The 21,289-nt window shown below is 41.4% G+C and overlaps 1 protein-coding gene and 1 long non-coding RNA gene across 2 annotated transcripts; one reads left to right on the forward strand and one right to left on the reverse strand.

Annotated features, from left to right (window-relative positions):
* Positions 1-1,898: 1,898 nt before the first annotated feature.
* LOC124883498 lies at positions 1,899-6,872 on the reverse strand. Its single transcript, XR_007042219.1, has 4 exons — positions 6,738-6,872; positions 4,355-4,443; positions 4,081-4,175; positions 1,899-1,974 (listed from the first exon to the last, which is right to left on the reverse strand). It is a non-coding gene; the product is annotated as an uncharacterized LOC124883498 (long non-coding RNA).
* tp53i13 (tumor protein p53 inducible protein 13) lies at positions 6,561-17,856 on the forward strand. Its single transcript, XM_047390607.1, has 9 exons — positions 6,561-7,034; positions 7,163-7,240; positions 7,510-7,545; positions 7,837-7,895; positions 10,324-10,402; positions 15,663-15,791; positions 15,892-16,083; positions 16,214-17,072; positions 17,157-17,856. The coding sequence occupies exons 1-9, from the start codon at positions 6,918-6,920 to the stop codon at positions 17,261-17,263; spliced, it is 1,656 nt and encodes a 551-aa protein (XP_047246563.1). The 5' UTR covers positions 6,561-6,917; the 3' UTR covers positions 17,264-17,856.
* The last annotated feature ends 3,433 nt before the right edge of the window (positions 17,857-21,289 follow it).

Below are 21,289 nucleotides of genomic sequence, written 5' to 3' on the forward strand. Positions count from 1 at the left end.
GGACTTTTTTAGTCATTGAACCTGCAGAACCAGCTGTTCTGTGGATTTACTTTGTATCTTTATGACAGAATTAAACAGCCTCTTTCTGGACTGCAGAAAAAAAGTAAAAGGAGATCTTGGAGGAACATTTTTTATACTCTGTGTAATGAAGCCCTTCATTGCAGTAATTGAAACATATTTAAAACGCCAATGTGTTTGCATTGAAGTAAATGCATACACTGGGAAACAGATTAACGTATTTTTATTGTTGCTGTTTGTGGTTCTGCTGTGGCAGCTTCTTCTCAGGCACTGATCAAGACCTGTCTTGTAAACAAACAATCAAATGGATAACAAGTATTGCTTTAACTAATCTTTGAAAGAGTTGTAAAAGGTTAACATTTAAAAGGGTAATGTAGTATTTGTTGTACAGGTGACCTCTGTGTCTTCCTCTGCAGTGTTCAGACTAAAAGACTACCTGGGGGCCTGAAGGGAGCATTTATGGATTGAGAAGGAGGAAAATGCCGAGACCTCATGTGTGGCCTGCTGAACAGGCTTCTCTGCCTGTTGGTGTGAACAAACAGGCAGAGAAGCCTGTTTACCGACATCTTGGCCAATGTTGGTGAACAAACCCCTGGTTGCTCTGCACCTAATCTCTGCCTCAAGCGTCCTTCTTAATCCAGCCGCGAAGGGCCTAACACAGCAATTGATTCTTAATTAAATTTTCCACCAAGGAGCTCACAAACATCAATTAGTGTGGAACTCTGGAACTCAATCAGCGAATTGCCCAAGAGATGAATGTTTGATGTAAAAAGAGATTTTACTGCTTTAAAGTGCCTCCGTTAATTCTGCAAATTTGTGTTTCAAAGGACATGTGTCTGTGATGAAAAGGTACGATTTGATCTGCATAGGAGTTGCAGGGAATTCCTCTGATCTCCAATGGGAACAAAAAAGCCAAAATACGCTTCTGAACCACTGAATTAAAAGGTAATGAGCTGGACAGTTGGAAAGATGTGCTCAAAAAGAATAATAGGCCAAGGAAGTTTGGGCTACAGTCACAGTATTTTGCACTTACTAGACCTTTTGAGCTATGTAGCAGCAGTGAACCATGTGGCTGGATCTATTATGGGTTGGGCTTCTCAGCATCATGTTAAGGTTGTGTTTGAAGGCATTGCACATAAGCTGTCAAAAATATTAACGGTGTTAGCTGCTGAGCAGAAATGTGTGGACCATTTGACTGACTATATGATCAAAAGTGGAGTTTTTTAATGTAGATGATACGGAGCATCCCTCAGGAAAGCACAGTCTGGTGCGTAAGCACACCAAAAGAGATGGAACTGGGTTTTTTTCAAAACGATTAAAGTTAAGAACCGTTCCAAATACCCGACAGTTTTGACTCAAAAGCTTCACGCTAGCAAGTTAAGGATGAAGAAGGGTTTAATTTTCAGCATCACAATGAGATGTGGAAAGATATCCAGGCCATTGCAGTTTTTGTTTTCCATCATTAAATGTTTTTCAGCTCAGTTGTACAGGATACACACCAAAGAAAAGTAATTGAAGGTATTTTTCATGATCTTGTTTCTTTTAGATCACAGAAAACAGGCATTTTACCAGGCGTGTGTACTTCTTTGAGAGCCACTGTATTTGAATAATGTCGAGCAAATCAATGTTTAATTTCTTAAAGTTCTATATTAGAGACGCTGAGGTGAGTACCTGTCTAAGCAGAAAGGGCTTCACTGGGGGAGTGTGATTGTTTTTTATGAGGTGTGCAGGGTGCATGGGGTGCAGAAGAAAGAGGCTGGCTACAAAAGCTAATTTTGTGTTTTGGTGTTGCTGACATATCTTTGTTATAAAGTTAGTCGTCTTCTTTTTAGATAAACAGTAATCAAATGCTTGACCAGCATAAACTGGTGTACAACTTACTTCGCTATCACTCTCTGAGGAGCTACTGGAGGAGGAAGAAGAGGAAGAGGAAGAAGATGATGATGAGCTGGAGCTCTGTTCAGAAAGATACAAGGAAGTTACTTCTTTTAATGCTTTGTTTTCAAATATACTCAAAATGAAAGTGTCAGTAAACAGACTGGGATAAGGCTGAGCCAAAGGCAGGTGGAGGAGTGTAAGGATGTAGCTTGCAGCAAAGGAGTGGAACTCCACAAACACTCATCTACATCCATAGTAAAGTTACACACCTACTGAAACTATGCTATGATCCCACCCGGAATTTTATACACACAGTGAACACAAAATGTCCATCAACTACCTCCCACAAAGGGTTGTGGCTACATGTAACATACAGGTCCTTCTCAAAATATTAGCATATTGTGATAAAGTTCATTATTTTCCATAATGTCATGATGAAAATTTAACATTCATATATTTTAGATTCATTGCACACTAACTGAAATATTTCAGGTCTTTTATTGTCTTAATACGGATGATTTTGGCATACAGCTCATGAAAACCCAAAATTCCTATCTCACAAAATTAGCATATCATTAAAAGGGTCTCTAAACGAGCTATGAACCTAATCATCTGAATCAACGAGTTAACTCTAAACACCTGCAAAAGATTCCTGAGGCCTTTAAAACTCCCAGCCTGGTTCATCACTCAAAACTCCAATCATGGGTAAGACTGCCGACCTGACTGCTGTCCAGAAGGCCACTATTGACACCCTCAAGCAAGAGGGTAAGACACAGAAAGAAATTTCTGAACGAATAGGCTGTTCCCAGAGTGCTGTATCAAGGCACCTCAGTGGGAAGTCTGTGGGAAGGAAAAAGTGTGGCATAAAACGCTGCACAACGAGAAGAGGTGACCGGACCCTGAGGAAGATTGTGGAGAAGGGCCGATTCCAGACCTTGGGGGACCTGCGGAAGCAGTGGACTGAGTCTGGAGTAGAAACATCCAGAGCCACCGTGCACAGGCGTGTGCAGGAAATGGGCTACAGGTGCTGCATTCCCCAAGTCAAGCCACTTTTGAACCAGAAACAGCGGCAGAAGCGCCTGACTTGGGCTACAGAGAAGCAGCACTGGACTGTTGCTCAGTGGTCCAAAGTACTTTTTTCGGATGAAAGCAAATTCTGCATGTCATTCGGAAATCAAGGTCCCAGAGTCTGGAGGAAGACTGGGGAGAAGGAAATGCCAAAATACCAGAAGTCCAGTGTCAAGTACCCACAGTCAGTGATGGTCTGGGGTGCCGTGTCAGCTGCTGGTGTTGGTCCACTGTGTTTTATCAAGGGCAGGGTCAATGCAGCTAGCTATCAGGAGATTTTGGAGCACTTCATGCTTCCATCTGCTGAAAAGCTTTATGGAGATGAAGATTTCATTTTTCAGCACGACCTGGCACCTGCTCACAGTGCCAAAACCACTGGTAAATGGTTTACTGACCATGGTATCACTGGGCTCAATTGGCCTGCCAACTCTCCTGACCTGAACCCCATAGAGAATCTGTGGGATATTGTGAAGAGAACGTTGAGAGACTCAAGACCCAACACTCTGGATGAGCTAAAGGCCGCTATCGAAGCATCCTGGGCCTCCATAAGACCTCAGCAGTGCCACAGGCTGATTGCCTCCATGCCACGCCGCATTGAAGCAGTCATTTCTGCCAAAGGATTCCCGACCAAGTATTGAGTGCATAACTGTACATGATTATTTGAAGGTTGACGTTTTTTGTATTAAAAACACTTTTCTTTTATTGGTCGGATGAAATATGCTAATTCTGTGAGATAGGAATTTTGGGTTTTCATGAGCTGTATGCCACAATCATCCGTATTAAGACAATAAAAGACCTGAAATATTTCAGTTAGTGTGCAATGAATCTAAAATATATGAATGTTAAATTTTCATCATGACATTATGGAAAATAATGAACTTTATCACAATATGCTAATATTTTGAGAAGGACCTGTATACTTCCCGGTCTCTGTCAATTAATTATTCACACACGTCTTCCAGTCGAGACCACACCCTATAGTGACTGCAGAACCAAGTCTCATGATTTAATCGTATCGCACACAAGCAGAAGAGAAATGTTTTGTCAGGACCCATCCCGACATAGCCTGCCTCAATTTCCATGGTGTTGCTTTGCTGAGATTCACAAAACACCTACCTTCTTCTTCATTTTCGTCAGCTTCTTTTTCTTCTTTGTTTCTTGTTGACACCCTCATCATCACTGTCTGGAGAGCTGTCAACTGAATACATGTCCTGAAAAAATGTGTAAAAGATTTCCCTTTGTAACCAGAAGTCTTGAACATTCAGAAAAAAAGATGCTGCTTAATAAGTGACCGTAACACCCAGCACAGCTCAATTTGTATATTTAATTTTCTTGTGTGTTGTGTCATGAAATTAACTTGTTTAAAGGTGGGTGTGTTCGTCCTACTTACCAGATCATCTTTCATTTCATTCCATTCTATTCCAGATTGAGCCTTGCTCTGCTGAATGCTGCTCAGGTCTGCCTCTTTTGCCCCTCCACCTGGTTGACAGCAATAGAAATATATGACCAGGTTATGAAAATCACCTCTTTTTCATCATTGTTTACTCGTTCTGTTAACTGAGTTTGCAATACTCTGAATGAAGCAAATGAGTTTTGTGGGGCTGCAATTTCCTACAACCTTACATCCAATAGATTCACAACCAGATAACACACAATAAATTAATTCAAGCAAGGTTAGAAACTCTGCCACATAAATCCTTAACCCAGTGGTGTATCCATCAGTTATAGATATAGAGATACAGCACCTCTTAATGGCAAAATTGAAACGCAGCAAAGTTTTTGTACTTTCAACAAATCAAAGCAGTCATGAAAAGGCCTTTATAATGCAGGTGAAGTCAGAAATACCTTTTAGCCACATTTGTCAATTATAAGCATTGGTGCATACCTTTGGTTATGGAGGACTCCATCCCAGTCCAGGATTTCTCCACCTGCATATTCTGCTTTGTTTATGTTTTTTCTTTAGTGTTTTCCCATTACAAATATGATCATAATTATTATATTTCCTTCGTTTTTGTGGCATTTTAATCATTGTGAAACAAATATTGTTTTATTTGCAAACTTTGGCATTTTAGGATTATTGTTTGCTTGCTTGTTCTTTTAGGCACATATCATCTAACTGAGCATGTTTTTGATAAGTTCATGGAAAAGGCAGTTTATCAACAAATATTCCTTTCAGGTAAAAAAATATGTCCCTTCGAAGCTTTCAGGTGTTCAACCACATCAAGGCAATGAGACTGCATTGGTAAAAGTTTTAAGTTACATTAGCAGTGATGCATCTAAAATGTATGCATCGATATTATTAGATTACCGTACTAGAGGACCTCTTTGTGCCATTTGGTACCTGTGAATTTAACCAAACAATGATCATATGTGGTGCTTCTCAAGGCTCCGTTCTTGGATCACTTTTATTTATTAGTTTTATATATATATATATATATATATATATATATATATATATATATATATATATATATATAGTTATATATATATATATATGCACCTCTTTGCTTGGATTACGGAGTATAACATATCTTACCATGTATATGCTAATAACACACAACTTTATATTTCTGGATCAGCAAATTACTATATTGACCAAGTTTGTTTATAATATTAGCGATTGGAGTGGCCAGCATTTCTTCCAGCTAAAAGCAGATAAAATAAGTCTTTTATTTTTGCTCTCTGAGGCTAAAGACGACAGGGCAGGCAAGAAACCTAGGTGTAGTTATGGACTCAGATCTAACTTTTAATAAGCATTTATAGTCTATCACTAGGTCAGCTTTCTACCACTTTAAAAACATGAGAATATAGAGTTCCCTGCCAAAACAGGACAAAATAATGGGCTAGATTATTGTAATGATGTCTTTACCAGTTTCTGTAAAAAATCAGTCAGACAGCTGAGGCTCATCCAAGATGCTGCTTCTGAGAGCTGACCACATCATTTCAATACGTAAATCACTGCTCTGGCTTCCTGTTTGTAAAAGGAGTGAGTTTTAATCTGTTTATGAAGCACTGAACGCTCCTAGGCCTAAATACGTCTCAGAGATAATTGTCTGGTATGAACTGCATAGAGACTTCAGGGGATCATAGACCTGTTTACTCAGTGTTTTTCCAGGACAGGAAATAAAAATGGGCTTTATAGTGCTTTAAACCAGCTGCCTGAAAACCTGGGAGGTGCAGATACATTCAGCTCTTTAAATCAGGACTAAAAAAAACACAATTCTTCTCTTCACCATTCCTTTGAAGAGTTAACATTATTTTATTAGTTTATTTTAATCAAATCTAAGCTATATGTTTTTAATATAATGTAATAATCGTTTAATGTATTAATTACCTCAATGTAATTTAATTTAATTTCCCACAGCTCCTTTATGTTCCTGTAAAATACTTTAAATTGCCTTGTGTATGGATTTGCTATATAGATTAACTTATCTTGGCTTTGTTTTTAAACTTCTGTAAAGCAGTTTTACTTTTTACTATATGAAAAGCGCTCTGCAAATAAACTGGGTTTAAAACTGATTGACTTACTCATGTAAAATACGCTTCAAGCTTGTGGGGTTGATAAATGACGCTTTTATTTTGAAATGCAGGCGGACATTGCAGCTTTCAGTGACCTTGCTAGCTTAACTGTAGTATGTTGCCCGTGTGAAGTTCTTATGTAGGTGTTCACACTTAGTTCCTTGTTAATTTTACTCTGTGAAGGAAAAACAATTGACAAAACTTTCGGACAGAGAAGCAGCAGACACACCGGAAGGACATATCGTTCAACTGACCTTAACACGTCGACTGTTGTTATGGTGCTTTGTTTCCTAAATGTGTTTTGGGGATAACAAATGGTCGATTGATTTTTTTTTTTTTTGTCAGCGGTCTCTTGTTAGAGGACTACAGGGAAGCTGTGGCCACCAGCTAAATGCGGGATTTATACCTCCATGACTGACTAACTGGACTTCACCATGCCGAGCAGAGCGAGCTCCCCGCCGCTGGCAGCGCCTCTGCTGGCGGCGCTGTGGCTCGCCTTGGGTCGGTGCGGTGCCTCCGAGTCTCCGGGGCCAGAATGTGACAACGGAAAGGTACGGCTGTGTTATTATAGCTTTATGGCAGATGCTAGGTTTGTTTGTTAATGAACAAGAGACGTATTCAGTCACTGTAGGCCTGTAATCATTTACTTTGTATCTGTGTGTGTGTGTGTGTGTGTTAGCTTCATTTGGACAGAGACCTGCCTTCAGATGCTGTTTATTGGGGATGTCCAATCGCTACTCAGCCAGTGTTTACTCAGGTAACCATGGATACAGCAGACATACCTGCCATGATCTATGTTATTCATTATCGATGTGACCCAGTGAGGTAGGGTGTGTTTGAAGGCAAGTGTCTGGAAGTGGAAACAATCATGAGGAAGCAACTATGATACACTCTGGATATCCAGCTGACTCTACATACTTCACCTCTAGAAACCTTTCAGCCTGCAGTGCTGTGCATGTCAGATCTGATGCTACACAGGATGCTCTGTCAGCAGTTTAATAGGTTCATTGTTATTCCTATCTACAGGGACTTCCGAGTATTGACACCGTGTATGACCCCGAGGTGAGTAGACACTTCACCGAGCACTTTCCCTCCGCAACATTTATTGTTGTCTAAATGAGAAAGTCCCTCAGCTTCACCTAAAACCCAAAGCAGAGTGGGATAACACATTGTATCAACACAGGCTCACAGGGAAAAAGTGTGAGGTACACCTTAAGCATCCCCTTAGTTATAGAAGCTAATTAAAGCCTCCCCCTTTTCAGTCGAATAAACTTGAAGTATCTTTGAATTTGTCTCATAGTTTACATCAAGTATTTAAAATTCTATAATTTATTTGGATTTCTTTTGCCATAGACAGCCAGGCAAGTATGCATGGATTACCCAATCCCCTACAACCACACCATTCCTAACAGGTAGGTGTTCACACATGCAGTGATTGCTTGAACGTTTTCAGAAAAAAATGTCACTTTTTACAATTACAAATTTCAAAGCAGTTTATGTGATAGACAAATCAGCACGTAATGGTGACGTGGAAGGAAGAGTTGTTTCCTAATAAAAATATGGAAAGTCTATGAAATGTCTTGCATTTGCCATCAACCCTGTTTACTTCGATTCCCGGAAATAAAATCCACTCCAACCAACTGCCTTCAGATGTCACCTACTTTGTAAATATAGTGGACCTGTGTGTAAAGTTATCTCAGTATAAATGCAGCTGTTCTGTGAAGGCCTTGGAGGTTTGAGATCATTAGTGAACAAACAGCATCATAAAGACCAAGGATGACACAGCAGACAGGCCAGGGATAAGTTGTGGAGAGGATTAAAGTGGGACATCTCACAAAGAACTGTTCAGTCGATCAACCAAAAATAGAAAAAGTATGCAACAGCAAAACATCCACATGCACCTCCAGGTCTGGCAAGGAGAGCATTAGTCAGAGGTTAATGGTAACCTTGGAGGAGCTCCAGAGATCAAGACCTCAGGGGGAAGAATCAATGGGCAGGACAACTAATAGTCCTCCACCTCACAAATCTGGCCTTTATAGGGGCCAGATTAAAGATAAACAGTGATAAAACTCAAGTTATACATTTTAGAAAGCGTAATCATGCTTTGACAAGGATTGAATTCTGTTGTGGTGCCATAACTTCATCCTTTTCTGAAAAGTAGAAATACCTTGGGTTTATTTTAGATGAACTTCTCACTTTTAATGTAGGGATTATAGCACTGTCTGAGTCAGCAGGTAGAGCCTTAGGTGCTGTTATAAATAAGATTAAGGCATGTTGTGATCTGGGTTATAAAACTTATACTGAACTGTACAGATCCTGTGTTTGTCCTGTGTGGGATTATGGGGCGGGCGTCGTCCGGGGTTACTGTTAGCAAACCCATTGTGAAAAAGTTCAGCCGAGAGCCATAAGGAAATAAGGGCTGGGAACCATGTTGAGGTTATGGAATAGGCTTATCAACATGTCAGACTCAAGATTGACCAAACTCATATTTAATTGGGACGTGTCTAATAAATATACCTGGAGCACACAGATGGAAAACATCTTTACTAATGCAGATTTCCACTTTATCTACAGAAATAAGCTGAAATGCAATGTTGACAAAATCTAAGAATTCTATTTGGAAATGTTTAAACAAAAATGGTCAAATGAAATTTTATATAAGCCAAAGCTGAGAACCTATTTTCTGATAAAAGATCATTTTGGTCCTGAGCCTTATGTTACACTAAATCTAACTAGAGCTCAGAGATCAGTGTGTCCTCAGGTGAGGTTTGGGACTTTGCCTCTGGCTTTGGAGACCAGACGGTTTCACTCTGTTCCAGAGGAGGAGCGGACATGTTGTTTATGCCAGTTAAATGATGACTTGCATTCTGCATTTTACTGTCCTGTTTAGTATGATTTGAGAAGGCAACTATTTAGTAACTTTTCAAATGTTGCAGTACATTTATTGACACTGTCAGATGAGGATAAGTTCAAGTATTTACGTATAAGCCATTTTATTTGGTTCAGTTTTTGTTGAGTGCTTGGCTTCAATGTAAGAGGACATATTGAGTTTAATATATTGTATGTAGATGTCTGCCTAATGTTTATTTTATTTTTTTGTGTATCTCAGGCTGGGCACTTCTAAAAGTGCATGATATCTAATAAAGAAATAAATAAATGAAAAATATTAATTTATGGAGGAGTGGCTGGAAGAAAGTAAATTGGGACAATCCATGTATAGGACATGAATTGTCGTGTGTGGTTGAAACCTGTTGATGCACATAACCCTGAACACACCATCCATATTTTCTTTAGCTGGCACAGGGAAGCTGCTCAGAATTCATGGGAAGATGGATGCAGCTAAATAAAGGATGATCCTGGAGGAAAACCTGTTAGAGACTGGAAAAAGACTCACTTTCCAGCATGACAATTACTCTGAACATACAGCTTAGGAGCAATGGAATGGTTTAGATCAAAGCAGGTTCATGTGTTAGACCGGCCCAGTCAAAGTCCAAACCTAAATCTAGCTGATAATCTGTAGCACGATTTGGAAATTAATGTTCAAAGAAATTCCATCCAATCTGACCAAACTTAAATGTTTTACCAAAGAAGAATGACAAAAGCTGTCAGTCTGTAGATGTGCAAAGCTGGTAGACATACTCCAAAAGACTTGCAGCGGTAACTGCTACAAAAGGTAGTTCTACTAAGTTCTGATTCAGTGGAGCTGAATAAAAATGCCTGCCACACTTTTCAAATTTGATTCGGGACAAAAAAAAAAAAACAGAAAATCATGATTTTCCTTCCACTTTACAGTTATTTGCTACCTAGTGGTGATGTGTCACACTTTTTTTTCCTTTTTAGTGGAGCATTCAGGCCAGTAATGACAGAGAGTGGAGAGTATTTGTATTGCCCTCCTCAGCGGTGGCTCAATAATTTGCACGTAAGTGTCCAAATCCAGCGTTTTTAAGTGTTTTTCTGTCTCTGTTGCTCGTCCCTCATTTTGCAGGAGCTTGCAGCCAAGTGGTTTGACCCCAGTCCAATAAAATAGCCACAGTGCTCTCGGTCATCTATTTAGACGCATTTAGAGTGGTTGTTGTGGGAAAAATGTGGCTTTATTGTCGTATTTTATGCTGTAATGTAACGTGACCACAGACTGCAGGATGCACTAAAAAGAAATGTCCATATAAATCAGCAAAAGCTGAAAAAAAATCATCACTTTACTGTTTTTATTTACACCACAACAATGAACACCTCAAAATGTAACGTGAAATAGAAACCAAAGCGATATCCTTCTATCGGCTGGTGCGCCTTGTGTTGTGATGTGATCCTGGCGTGTAAACGTGATCTGAGTGTTGCACTCAGATCTTAATTTACAAAATGAACAAAACCTTTGGGAGTTTCATCCAAGAAAACTGGAAATAAGACCCAGACACGGTGTTGTTGCTGTGATGCTTAAGCTCCAATTATGACCTTCTACCCAACTGGACTCTACTGCTGAGTTTAGGTTTCCTTGAATATCAGGAATTTTACAAGTAGTGATGGGATATTAGTGACCCAGTTAAGCTAAAAGGAAAATAAGTAACATAAACCACGGGCCTGTACCATGAGGTAAGTTTAGCTTAGCCAGGAAGTTTTTGTACTTTCTGACTCAACAGATGATCATACGGATTAGAGTCTTGGCCGGTCAGACTGGCTTTTTTAACTCCCAGATCCCAGAAGAGATGATACTGGTACAAGTGGGATGTTGTCTGAACAAACCTGTCGAAATCCACATACAGGTCCTTCTCAAAAAATTAGCATATTGTGATAAAGTTCATTATTTTCTATAATGTAATGATGAAAATTTAACAGTCATATATTTTAGATTCATTGCACACTAACTGAAATATTTCTGGTCTTTTATTGTCTTAATACGGATGATTTTGGCATACAGCTCATGAAAACCCAAAATTCCTATCTCACAAAATTAGCATATTTCATCCGACCAATAAAAGAAAAGTGTTTTTAATACAAACAACGTCAACCTTCAAATAATCATGTACTGTTATGCACTCAATACTTGGTCGGGAATCCTTTGGCAGAAATGACTGCTTCAATGCGGCGTGGCATGGAGGCAATCAGCCTGTGGCACTGCTGAGGTCTTATGGAGGCCCAGGATGCTTCGATAGCGGCCTTTAGCTCATCCAGAGTGTTGGGTCTTGAGTCTCTCAACGTTCTCTTCACAATATCCCACAGATTCTCTATGGGGTTCAGGTCAGGAGAGTTGGCAGGCCAATTGAGCACAGTGATACCATGGTCAGTAAACCATTTACCAGTGGTTTTGGCACTGTGAGCAGGTGCCAGGTCGTGCTGAAAAATGAAATCTTCATCTCCATAAAGCTCTTCAGCAGATGGAAGCATGAAGTGCTCCAAAATCTCCTGATAGCTAGCTGCATTGACCCTGCCCTTGATAAAACACAGTGGACCAACACCAGCAGCTGACACGGCACCCCAGACCATCACTGACTGTGGGTACTTGACACTGGACTTCTGGCATTTTGGCATTTCCTTCTCCCCAGTCTTCCTCCAGACTCTGGCACCTTGATTTCCGAATGACATGCAGAATTTGCTTTCATCCGAAAGAAGTACTTTGGACCACTGAGCAACAGTCCAGGGCTGCTTCTCTGTAGCCCAGGACTGGGGAATGCGGCACCTGTAGGCCATTTCCTGCACACGCCTGTGCACGGTGGCTCTGGATGTTTCTACTCCAGACTCAGTCCACTGCTTCTGCAGGTCCCCCAAGGTCTGGAATTGGCCCTTCTCCACAATCTTCCTCAGGGTCCGGTCACCTCTTCTCGTTGTGCAGCCTTTTCTGCCACACTTTTTCCTTCCCACAGACTTCCTACTGAGGTGCCTTGATACAGCACTCTGGGAACAGCCTATTCGTTCAGAAATTTCTTTCTGTGTCTTACCCTCTTGCTTGAGGGTGTCAATAGAGGCCTTCTGGACAGCAGTCAGGTCGGCAGTCTTACCCATGATTGGGGTTTTGAGTGATGAACCAGGCTTGGAGTTTTAAAGGCCTCAGGAATCTTTTGCAGGTGTTTAGAGTTAACTCGTTGATTCAGATGATTAGGTTCATAGCTCGTTTAGAGACCCTTTTAATAATATGCTAATTTTGTGAGATAGGAATTTTGGGTTTTCAAGAGCTGTATGCCAAAATCATCCATATTAAGACAATAAAAGACCTGAAATATTTCAGTTAGTGTGCAATGAATCTAAAATATATGAATGTTAAAATTTCATCATGACATTATGGAAAATAATGAACTTTATCACAATATGCTAATTTTTTGAGAAGGACCTGTATTTCTCTCAAGAGGGATTTTAGATTAAAGAGGTGAAATGTAATCACATAAATCAGCCAGATGACACATCATCTGCGGGTGACAAATCCCAAAAGAAACATAAGGAAACTAATTAGAGGGGATGGATATTCTGGTCTGCTTTGTGTTTCTGACTGATTCGTTTACAATAACTATCATAGAACGCCTCACGTTACAAAAAGCGCAGTAAGAAAAGTATTTGCACCCTTGCAGATTTCTTTAGTTTGTTTGTCACACTTAAATGTTTCAGGTTTAAACTAATTTCAATGTCAAAGATGAATCAAAGATAACCACCATTTTAGTAAGCGGAGTTTAATCTTACTCGGGTCTGATTACTGCCAGAACCAGACTCATGATGAAGAAATCACTTGAATAGAACCTGTCTGACAACATGAAGTAGGCTAAAAGCTTTCATTAGACAACACATCATGTCTGTTTTCGGATGGGGTGCCAGTAGGTGTGGCAACAGTAATTCTGATTATTTTTCTTAACGTAGCCATTTTTTCCTCCCTTATAAAATTTATTCAATTTAATTGTTGGATTTTCCGCAGTTTTTCAGTGTGAGATTAACTCTTCTATTACCTGATTTGAGTCTACTATATGATTTTTTAAAAAAGTGGGTAAAAAATTAGAAAACAAAAACAAACCGGGCAGGATTTACTTTCCAGGCACTTGAACGAGTTGTTAAATAAGTGGTTCTACTGATTTCTTTTTTTTTTATACGTTTATAAGGAGCACAAACTACAGCTCAGCTACAGGTCCTTCTCAAAATATTAGCATATTGTGATAAAGTTCATTATTTTCCATAATGTAATGATGAAAATTTAACATTCATATATTTTAGATTCATTGCACACTAACTGAAATATTTCAGGTCTTTTATTGTCTTAATACGGATGATTTTGGCATACAGCTCATGAAAACCCAAAATTCCTATCTCACAAAATTAGCATATTTCATCCGACCAATAAAAGAAAAGTGTTTTTAATACAAAAAACGTCAACCTTCAAATAATCATGTACAGTTATGCACTCAATACTTGGTCGGGAATCCTTTTGCAGAAATGACTGCTTCAATGCGGCGTGGCATGGAGGCAATCAGCCTGTGGTACTGCTGAGGTCTTATGGAGGCCCAGGATGCTTCGATAGCGGCCTTTAGCTCATCCAGAGTGTTGGGTCTTGAGTCTCTCAACGTTCTCTTCACAATATCCCACAGATTCTCTATGGGGTTCAGGTCAGGAGAGTTGGCAGGCCAATTGAGCACAGTGATACCATGGTCAGTAAACCATTTACCAGTGGTTTTGGCACTGTGAGCAGGTGCCAGGTCGTGCTGAAAAATGAAATCATCTTCATAAAGCTTTTCAGCAGATGGAAGCATGAAGTGCTCCAAAATCTCCTGATAGCTAGCTGCATTGACCCTGCCCTTGATAAAACACAGTGGACCAACACCAGCAGCTGACACGGCACCCCAGACCATCACTGACTGTGGGTACTTGACACTGGACTTCTGGCATTTTGGCATTTCCTTCTCCCCAGTCTTCCTCCAGACTCTGGCACCTTGATTTCCGAATGACATGCAGAATTTGCTTTCATCCGAAAAAAGTACTTTGGAGCACTGAGCAACAGTCCAGTGCTGCTTCTCTGTAGCCCAAGTCAGGCGCTTCTGCCGCTGTTTCTGGTTCAAAAGTGGCTTGACCTGGGGAATGCGGCACCTGTAGCCCATTTCCTGCACACGCCTGTGCACGGTGGCTCTGGATGTTTCTACTCCAGACTCAGTCCACTGCTTCCGCAGGTCCCCCAAGGTCTGGAATCGGCCCTTCTCCACAATCTTCCTCAGGGTCCGGTCACCTCTTCTCGTTGTGCAGCGTTTTCTGCCACACTTTTTCCTTCCCACAGACTTCCCACTGAGGTGCCTTGATACAGCACTCTGGGAACAGCCTATTCGTTCAGAAATTTCTTTCTGTGTCTCACCCTCTTGCTTGAGGGTGTCAATAGTGGCCTTCTGGACAGCAGTCAGGTCGGCAGTCTTACCCATGATTGGGGTTTTGAGTGATGAACCAGGCTGGGAGTTTTAAAGGCCTCAGGAATCTTTTGCAGGTGTTTAGAGTTAACTCGTTGATTCAGATGATTACGTTCATAGCTCGTTTAGAGACCCTTTTAATGATATGCTAATTTTGTGAGATAGGAATTTTGGGTTTTCATGAGCTGTATGCCAAAATCATCCGTATTAAGACAATAAAATACCTGAAATATTTCAGTTAGTGTGCAATGAATCTAACATATATGAATGTTAAATTTTCATCATGACATTATGGAAAATAATGAACTTTATCACAATATGCTAATATTTTGAGAAAGACCTGTATTGCTTGTTGGACCATGTTCAGCAGACTCAGCAAAGTGTATGCTCACACCTCAGGCTCATGAGCACCAAGTAGCGGTACGGTAGGGAGCGGCTTACAGTGGTTCAAAGGTCACTGGGTAGCAATTGACCTCTGTTTAAAGAAAGCAATGCATTTGTTGACTGAGCTGATCTTTGGGTGGTGGCTGTCAGCTGATAGCCTCCATGGAGTGAAAACAGATCTGGTTAGTATTATATACATGCATTAGGAAATGGTCTGTGAAGGGTTTCAGATGAGCTGGGATCAAAAGCTTCCAACATTCAGAGCAGCTGGCCTGCAGTTACTTTTAGACAATTTGCTTCTGAAAACCTGTAGAAATGCATCCCAGCGTTGCTCTTCTGACTTTGGCTCCAAAGTGTTTCTCCATTTGGTGAGCATTAAATCAGAGAGAACCCTTTTGAACGAATGTGAGAAATAATGGTCACATGTTTTTCCAGCATGGCGCCTCTGTTTTGCTCTACCATCCCTGTGCGGCGCTCCGTGAGCGTCTCCTCCTTTCTGGATTGGCTCGCTCCTGTCTGCCGGGCCACATCATCACTCCACACCCACAACTCAGCAGAGACATGGTGGGTGAACCACTGTTTTATTTTTCAGTTTAGAACTGGAGCTGCTGTTCTGTTTAATCGTCTGAAGGGAGGTTTGAAATGTGATGTTTGTTCTCCTCAGCCAATAGCCTTGGTGTCCTGGGGTCGTACTTTGGAACTGACCACTTTGGCCTCTTCAGACGTCTGTGATTGGCTGCAGATGACACAAGCCACTAGAAATAAGGATGATGGCACGACTCAAACTAGGAAGTACAACCTCCTGTTGACACAGTCAGCAGACCTGCAGCATCTGGGACCAAAGGCAGAAACAAAGGTCAAAATATTTGGTGGAATTTGTTCCTTTTCTGTTTATTTACATAAAATATATCATGATTTAAAATAGCAATTTTAGTGTTTGGTATTACACAAGGTACAAATGAGTAACTATTATTTCACATCCATAGAATTCTGTGAGGCAATGCTGTAAACAGACCATTTCTTCTTTGCTGAGAGGAACCACTAGGGCAGTACCTAGTATGAAGAAGGATTACTGGAAACCAATGAAAGAGGGAAGGAGAAATAGGGAAATACGAGCTGCAAATGGAGCCAAACGGTACATTAGTAAGAGAGCTGATAAAATGACAAATGACTCCAGCCAGATCAATGAAAGTATTCCCCAAAGAAAAGAGGATGCCCATCTCTTGGATCCTTCTTTTCCAAGGCAGACTCCTCAGTTTGAGATCCAGAAGCAACATCAGGATATTACATCACTGCCCACCGCTCATTTGGTCTTACACAACGCTGAGAGTTTGCTTCAGATCAATTCATCTCAGGCAGAAGGTGCAGATTCCGTCACAGAAGGCGTGAAAGAGAGAAACTCTGGTAAGAGTCTCGTGGTTCAGGGCAGGATGAAGGACAATGAGGTGGTAGATGTTGAAGAAAGGGGAGTAGAGCGTAATGAAAAGCACAATGATCAGCCCTTTAAGTTCAATTCCACTTCCAAATTCCCTTTGGAGCATCAGCAGCAGAAATCCCAGTTGGAAATCGACAGGCAGTCCAGCAGCAACGACTGTTCTGACTGCAAAGTAGGCGAACTCTGTGACTGCCCTGAAACCTCAGGAGCAGAGAGCCGCATCGCTACACTCAACTTTGGGTTGCAAAGGACCCCCATGACCGATGAAGCAGTATGGGCTGCAGCAGCACTGGGCTTCCTCCTGGTGCTCCTCACACTGTCCATTCTTCACACTCGCCTGTACCACCACTGGAGGACCACACCCAGCCTGTACTGGCACGACCCGCGTCAGGACTACGACAGCGTTGCGGGTGGGTGACACCATGTTGGAGTCTGATCACCATGTTGAGCTTTTGCTTGGAATGAGTGCTCACTGTGATGTGCTTGTCTTCTAGATGTTATACGCAGGAGGCTGAAAATTGCAAAGAGGAGGCGGAAAAGAAGCCGAAGGAAGGAGTGTGTTCTACTGCCGAGCTCCTCCAGCTCAGATGAAAATCCATAGAACGAGACAGAAAACATCTCAAAAAAAGACCTCCAGGTGTTTGCAATTAGATGACGTGAAAACTGGACACAAACAAGCAGAAGAATATAAAATTGGACCGCTCTCCTAAAGTATGCCGATACTCCAATGTAGCTGGGCTGGGCTACAGGGCTGTACTAAAAAACAGGATTGATGCTGGATAAAACTCTGGTATTGGGCTAACAGAGAAGCATTTTAAATGTTAAATTTAACCACAGTGTTTGATCATCTCAGATGTTTCATTGAAGGAGAATGTAAAGGTGAATAATCTAGTTTAAAGACCATCACTCTACTGACAGACCAAAGTAAGTTGTTTTTAGTGGGGGGTCCTTTAGTTATTTTTTTTTTTACATGTGGTTTAGCTAATTATTTTGCTTTGACCTGTAAATGTACATTGCTGCTGTGAGCAACTCTTCCGCAGTGTGTTTTAATGTTTATACCTGCATTGTTTTAGACAGGACTCTACATCGACTTACACACACATACAGAACATTCAAAAAGAGACACAATACAAAAAAATACACCACGATGAACATAGAACACACACATTGTAAAAAATAAAATCATTAACAGGTTTTTGAAATCCTCCTGCTGTTTAATTGCTGCTGGAATGAATGATTTTTTTTGTGTATCGCTATGCTGCCCAGTGGGACTTTGTATCTCCAGCCTAATGGGAGGAGACTAGATGAGTAATGGAGGGGATGAGACGGTTCCTCTGTTCAGTCTCGCACAGATGGGACTGAAATGTGTGATGAACCAATTATTTTGCGAGCTTGATTTGTAGTGTGAGAGGTGAGAACGTCAGAGTGCCTTTGGACAGACAGGTGTCCATCTGTGTCTCCAGATACTTGAAGCACTCCACGTCTTCAACTTGCTCTCCTTGAATAGTCAAAAATGTTAAAGCTGAGGTGTACAGGGGTTGGACAATGAAACTGAAACACCTGGTTTTAGACCACAATAATTTATTAGTATACTGTAGGGCCTCCTATTGCGGCCAATACAGCGTCAATTCATCTTGGGAATGACATATACAGGTCCTTCTCAAAAAATTAGCATATTGTGATAAAGTTCATTATTTTCCATAATGTAATGATGAAAATTTAACATTCATATATTTTAGATTCATTGCACACTAACTGAAATATTTCAGGTCTTTTATTGTCTTAATACGGATGATTTTGGCATACAGCTCATGAAAACCCAAAATTCCTATCTCACAAAATTAGCATATCATTAAAAGGGTCTCTAAACGAGCTATGAACCTAATCATCTGAATCAACGAGTTAACTCTAAACACCTGCAAAAGATTCCTGAGGCCTTTAAAACTCCCAGCCTGGTTCATCACTCAAAACCCCAATCATGGGTAAGACTGCCGACCTGACTGCTGTCCAGAAGGCCACTATTGACACCCTCAAGCAAGAGGGTAAGACACAGAATGAAATTTCTGAACGAATAGGCTGTTCCCAGAGTGCTGTATCAAGGCACCTCAGTGGGAAGTCTGTGGGAAGGAAAAAGTGTGGCAGAAAACGCTGCACAATGAGAAGAGGTGACCGGACCCTGAGGAAGATTGTGGAGAAGGGCCGATTCCAGACCTTGGGGGACCTGCGGAAGCAGTGGACTGAGTCTGGAGTAGAAACATCCAGAGCCACCGTGCACAGGCGTGTGCAGGAAATGGGCTACAGGTGCCGCATTCCCCAGACCTGGGCTACAGAGAAGCAGCACTGGACTGTTGCTCAGTGGTCCAAAGTACTTTTTTCGGATGAAAGCAAATTCTGCATGTCATTCGGAAATCAAGGTGCCAGAGTCTGGAGGAAGACTGGGGAGAAGGAAATGCCAAAATGCCAGAAGTCCAGTGTCAAGTACCCACAGTCAGTGATGGTCTGGGGTGCCGTGTCAGCTGCTGGTGTTGGTCCACTGTGTTTTATCAAGGGCAGGGTCAATGCAGCTAGCTATCAGGAGATTTTGGAGCACTTCATGCTTTCATCTGCTGAAAAGCTTTATGAAGATGAAGATTTCATTTTTCAGCACGACCTGGCACCTGCTCACAGTGCCAAAACCACTGGTAAATGGTTTACTGACCATGGTATCACTGGGCTCAATTGGCCTGCCAACTCTCCTGACCTGAACCCCATAGAGAATCTGTGGGATATTGTGAAGAGAACGTTGAGAGACTCAAGACCCAACACTCTGGATGAGCTAAAGGCCGCTATCGAAGCATCCTGGGCCTCCATAAGACCTCAGCAGTGCCACAGGCTGATTGCCTCCATGCCACGCCGCATTGAAGCAGTAATTTCTGCAAAAGGATTCCCGACCAAGTATTGAGTGCATAACTGTACATGATTATTTGAAGGTTGACGTTTTTTGTATTAAAAACACTTTTCTTTTATTGGTCGGATGAAATATGCTAATTTTGTGAGATAGGAATTTTGGGTTTTCATGAGCTGTATGCCAAAATCATCTGTATTAAGAAAATAAAAGACCTGAAATATTTCAGTTAGTGTGCAATGAATCTAAAATATATGAATGTTAAATTTTCATCATGACATTATGGAAAATAATTAACTTTATCACAATATGCTAATATTTTGAGAAGGACCTGTACAAGTCCTGCACAGTGGTCAGAGGGATTTTAAGCCATTCTTCTTGCAGGATAGTGGCCAGGTCACTACGTGATACTGGTGGAGGAAAACGTTTCCTGACTCGCTCCTCCAAAACACCCCAAAGTGGCTCAATAATATTTAGATCTGGTGACTGTGCAGGCCATGGCAGATGTTCAACTTCACTTTCATGTTCATCAAACCAATCTTTCACCAGTCTTGCTGTGTGTATTGGTGCATTGTCATCCTGATACACGGCACCGCCTTCAGGATACAATGTTTGAACCATTGGATGCACATGGTCCACAAGAATGGTTCGGTAGTCCTTGGCAGTGACGCTCCCATCTAGCACAAGTATTTGGCCAAGGGATGATATGGCAGCCCAAACCATCACTGATCCACCCCCATGCTTTACTCTGGGCATGCAACAGTCTGGGTGGTACGCTTCTTTGGGGCTTCTCCACACCGTAACTCTCCCGGATGTGGGGAAAACAGTAAAGGTGGACTCATCAGAGAACAATACATGTTTCACATTGTCCACAGCCCAAGATTTGCGCTCCTTGCACCACTGAAACAGACGTTTGGCATTGGCATGAGTGACCAAAGGTTTGGCTATAGCAGCCCGGCCGTGTATATTGACCCTGTGGAGCTCCTGACGGACAGTTCTGGTGGAAACAGGAGAGTTGAGGTGCACATTTAATTCTGACGTGATTTGGGGAGCCGTGGTTTTATGTTTTTTGGATACAATCCGGGTTAGCACCCGAACATCCCTTTCAGACAGCTTCCTCTTGCGTCCACAGTTAATCCTGTTGGATGTGGTTCGTCCTTCTTGGTGGTATGCTGACATTACCCTGGATACCGTGGCTCTTGATACATCACAAAGACTTGCTGTCTTGGTCACAGATGCGCCAGCAAGACGTGCACCAACAATTTGTCCTCTTTTGAACTCTGGTATGTCACCCATAATGTTGTGTGCATTTCAATATTTTGAGCAAAACTGTGCTCTTACCCTGCTAATTGAACCTTCACACTCTGCTCTTACTGGTGCAATGTGCAATCAATGAAGACTGGCTACCAGGCTGGTCCAATTTAGCCATGAAACCTCCCACACTAAAATGACAGGTGTTTCAGTTTCATTGTCCAACCCTTGTAGTTGCAGCTGTCTGCCCACACAGCACAACTCCATTGTCTTTGTGATATTAAGTTCAATTGATTTCTCACCAAGAGTTGCCCTGTAGGCAAACTGGAGAGAGCCCAGTTTGCCACAGTGACATAAGATCACCCAGGACTCTCTCCATGTATTTGCACAATATAGATGTGAGTGCCGCAGGTCTGAAGTCTTTATTGTACTCAGCAAACGCCTTTTAGTGGTTGGGGATTGGCTGGGAACACAACCAGAATCCAAAAGGTG

Source organism: Girardinichthys multiradiatus, chromosome 18 (assembly GCF_021462225.1).
Source record: "Girardinichthys multiradiatus isolate DD_20200921_A chromosome 18, DD_fGirMul_XY1, whole genome shotgun sequence".
In the NCBI taxonomy this organism is placed as follows: domain Eukaryota; kingdom Metazoa; phylum Chordata; class Actinopteri; order Cyprinodontiformes; family Goodeidae; genus Girardinichthys; species Girardinichthys multiradiatus.

What these genes read in the sequence shown, in the direction of transcription:
- tp53i13 (XM_047390607.1), top strand. Translation starts at nt 6,918, where the DNA reads ATGCCGAGCAGAGCGAGCTCCCCGCCGCTGGCAGCGCCTCTGCTGGCG. An exon ending in ACACCGTGTATGACCCCGAG is followed by an intron (nt 7,546 to 7,836) that starts GTGAGTAGACAC and finishes CTTTTGCCATAG; the next exon opens with ACAGCCAGGCAAGTATGCAT. An exon ending in GACCAAAGGCAGAAACAAAG is followed by an intron (nt 16,084 to 16,213) that starts GTCAAAATATTT and finishes TCACATCCATAG; the next exon opens with AATTCTGTGAGGCAATGCTG.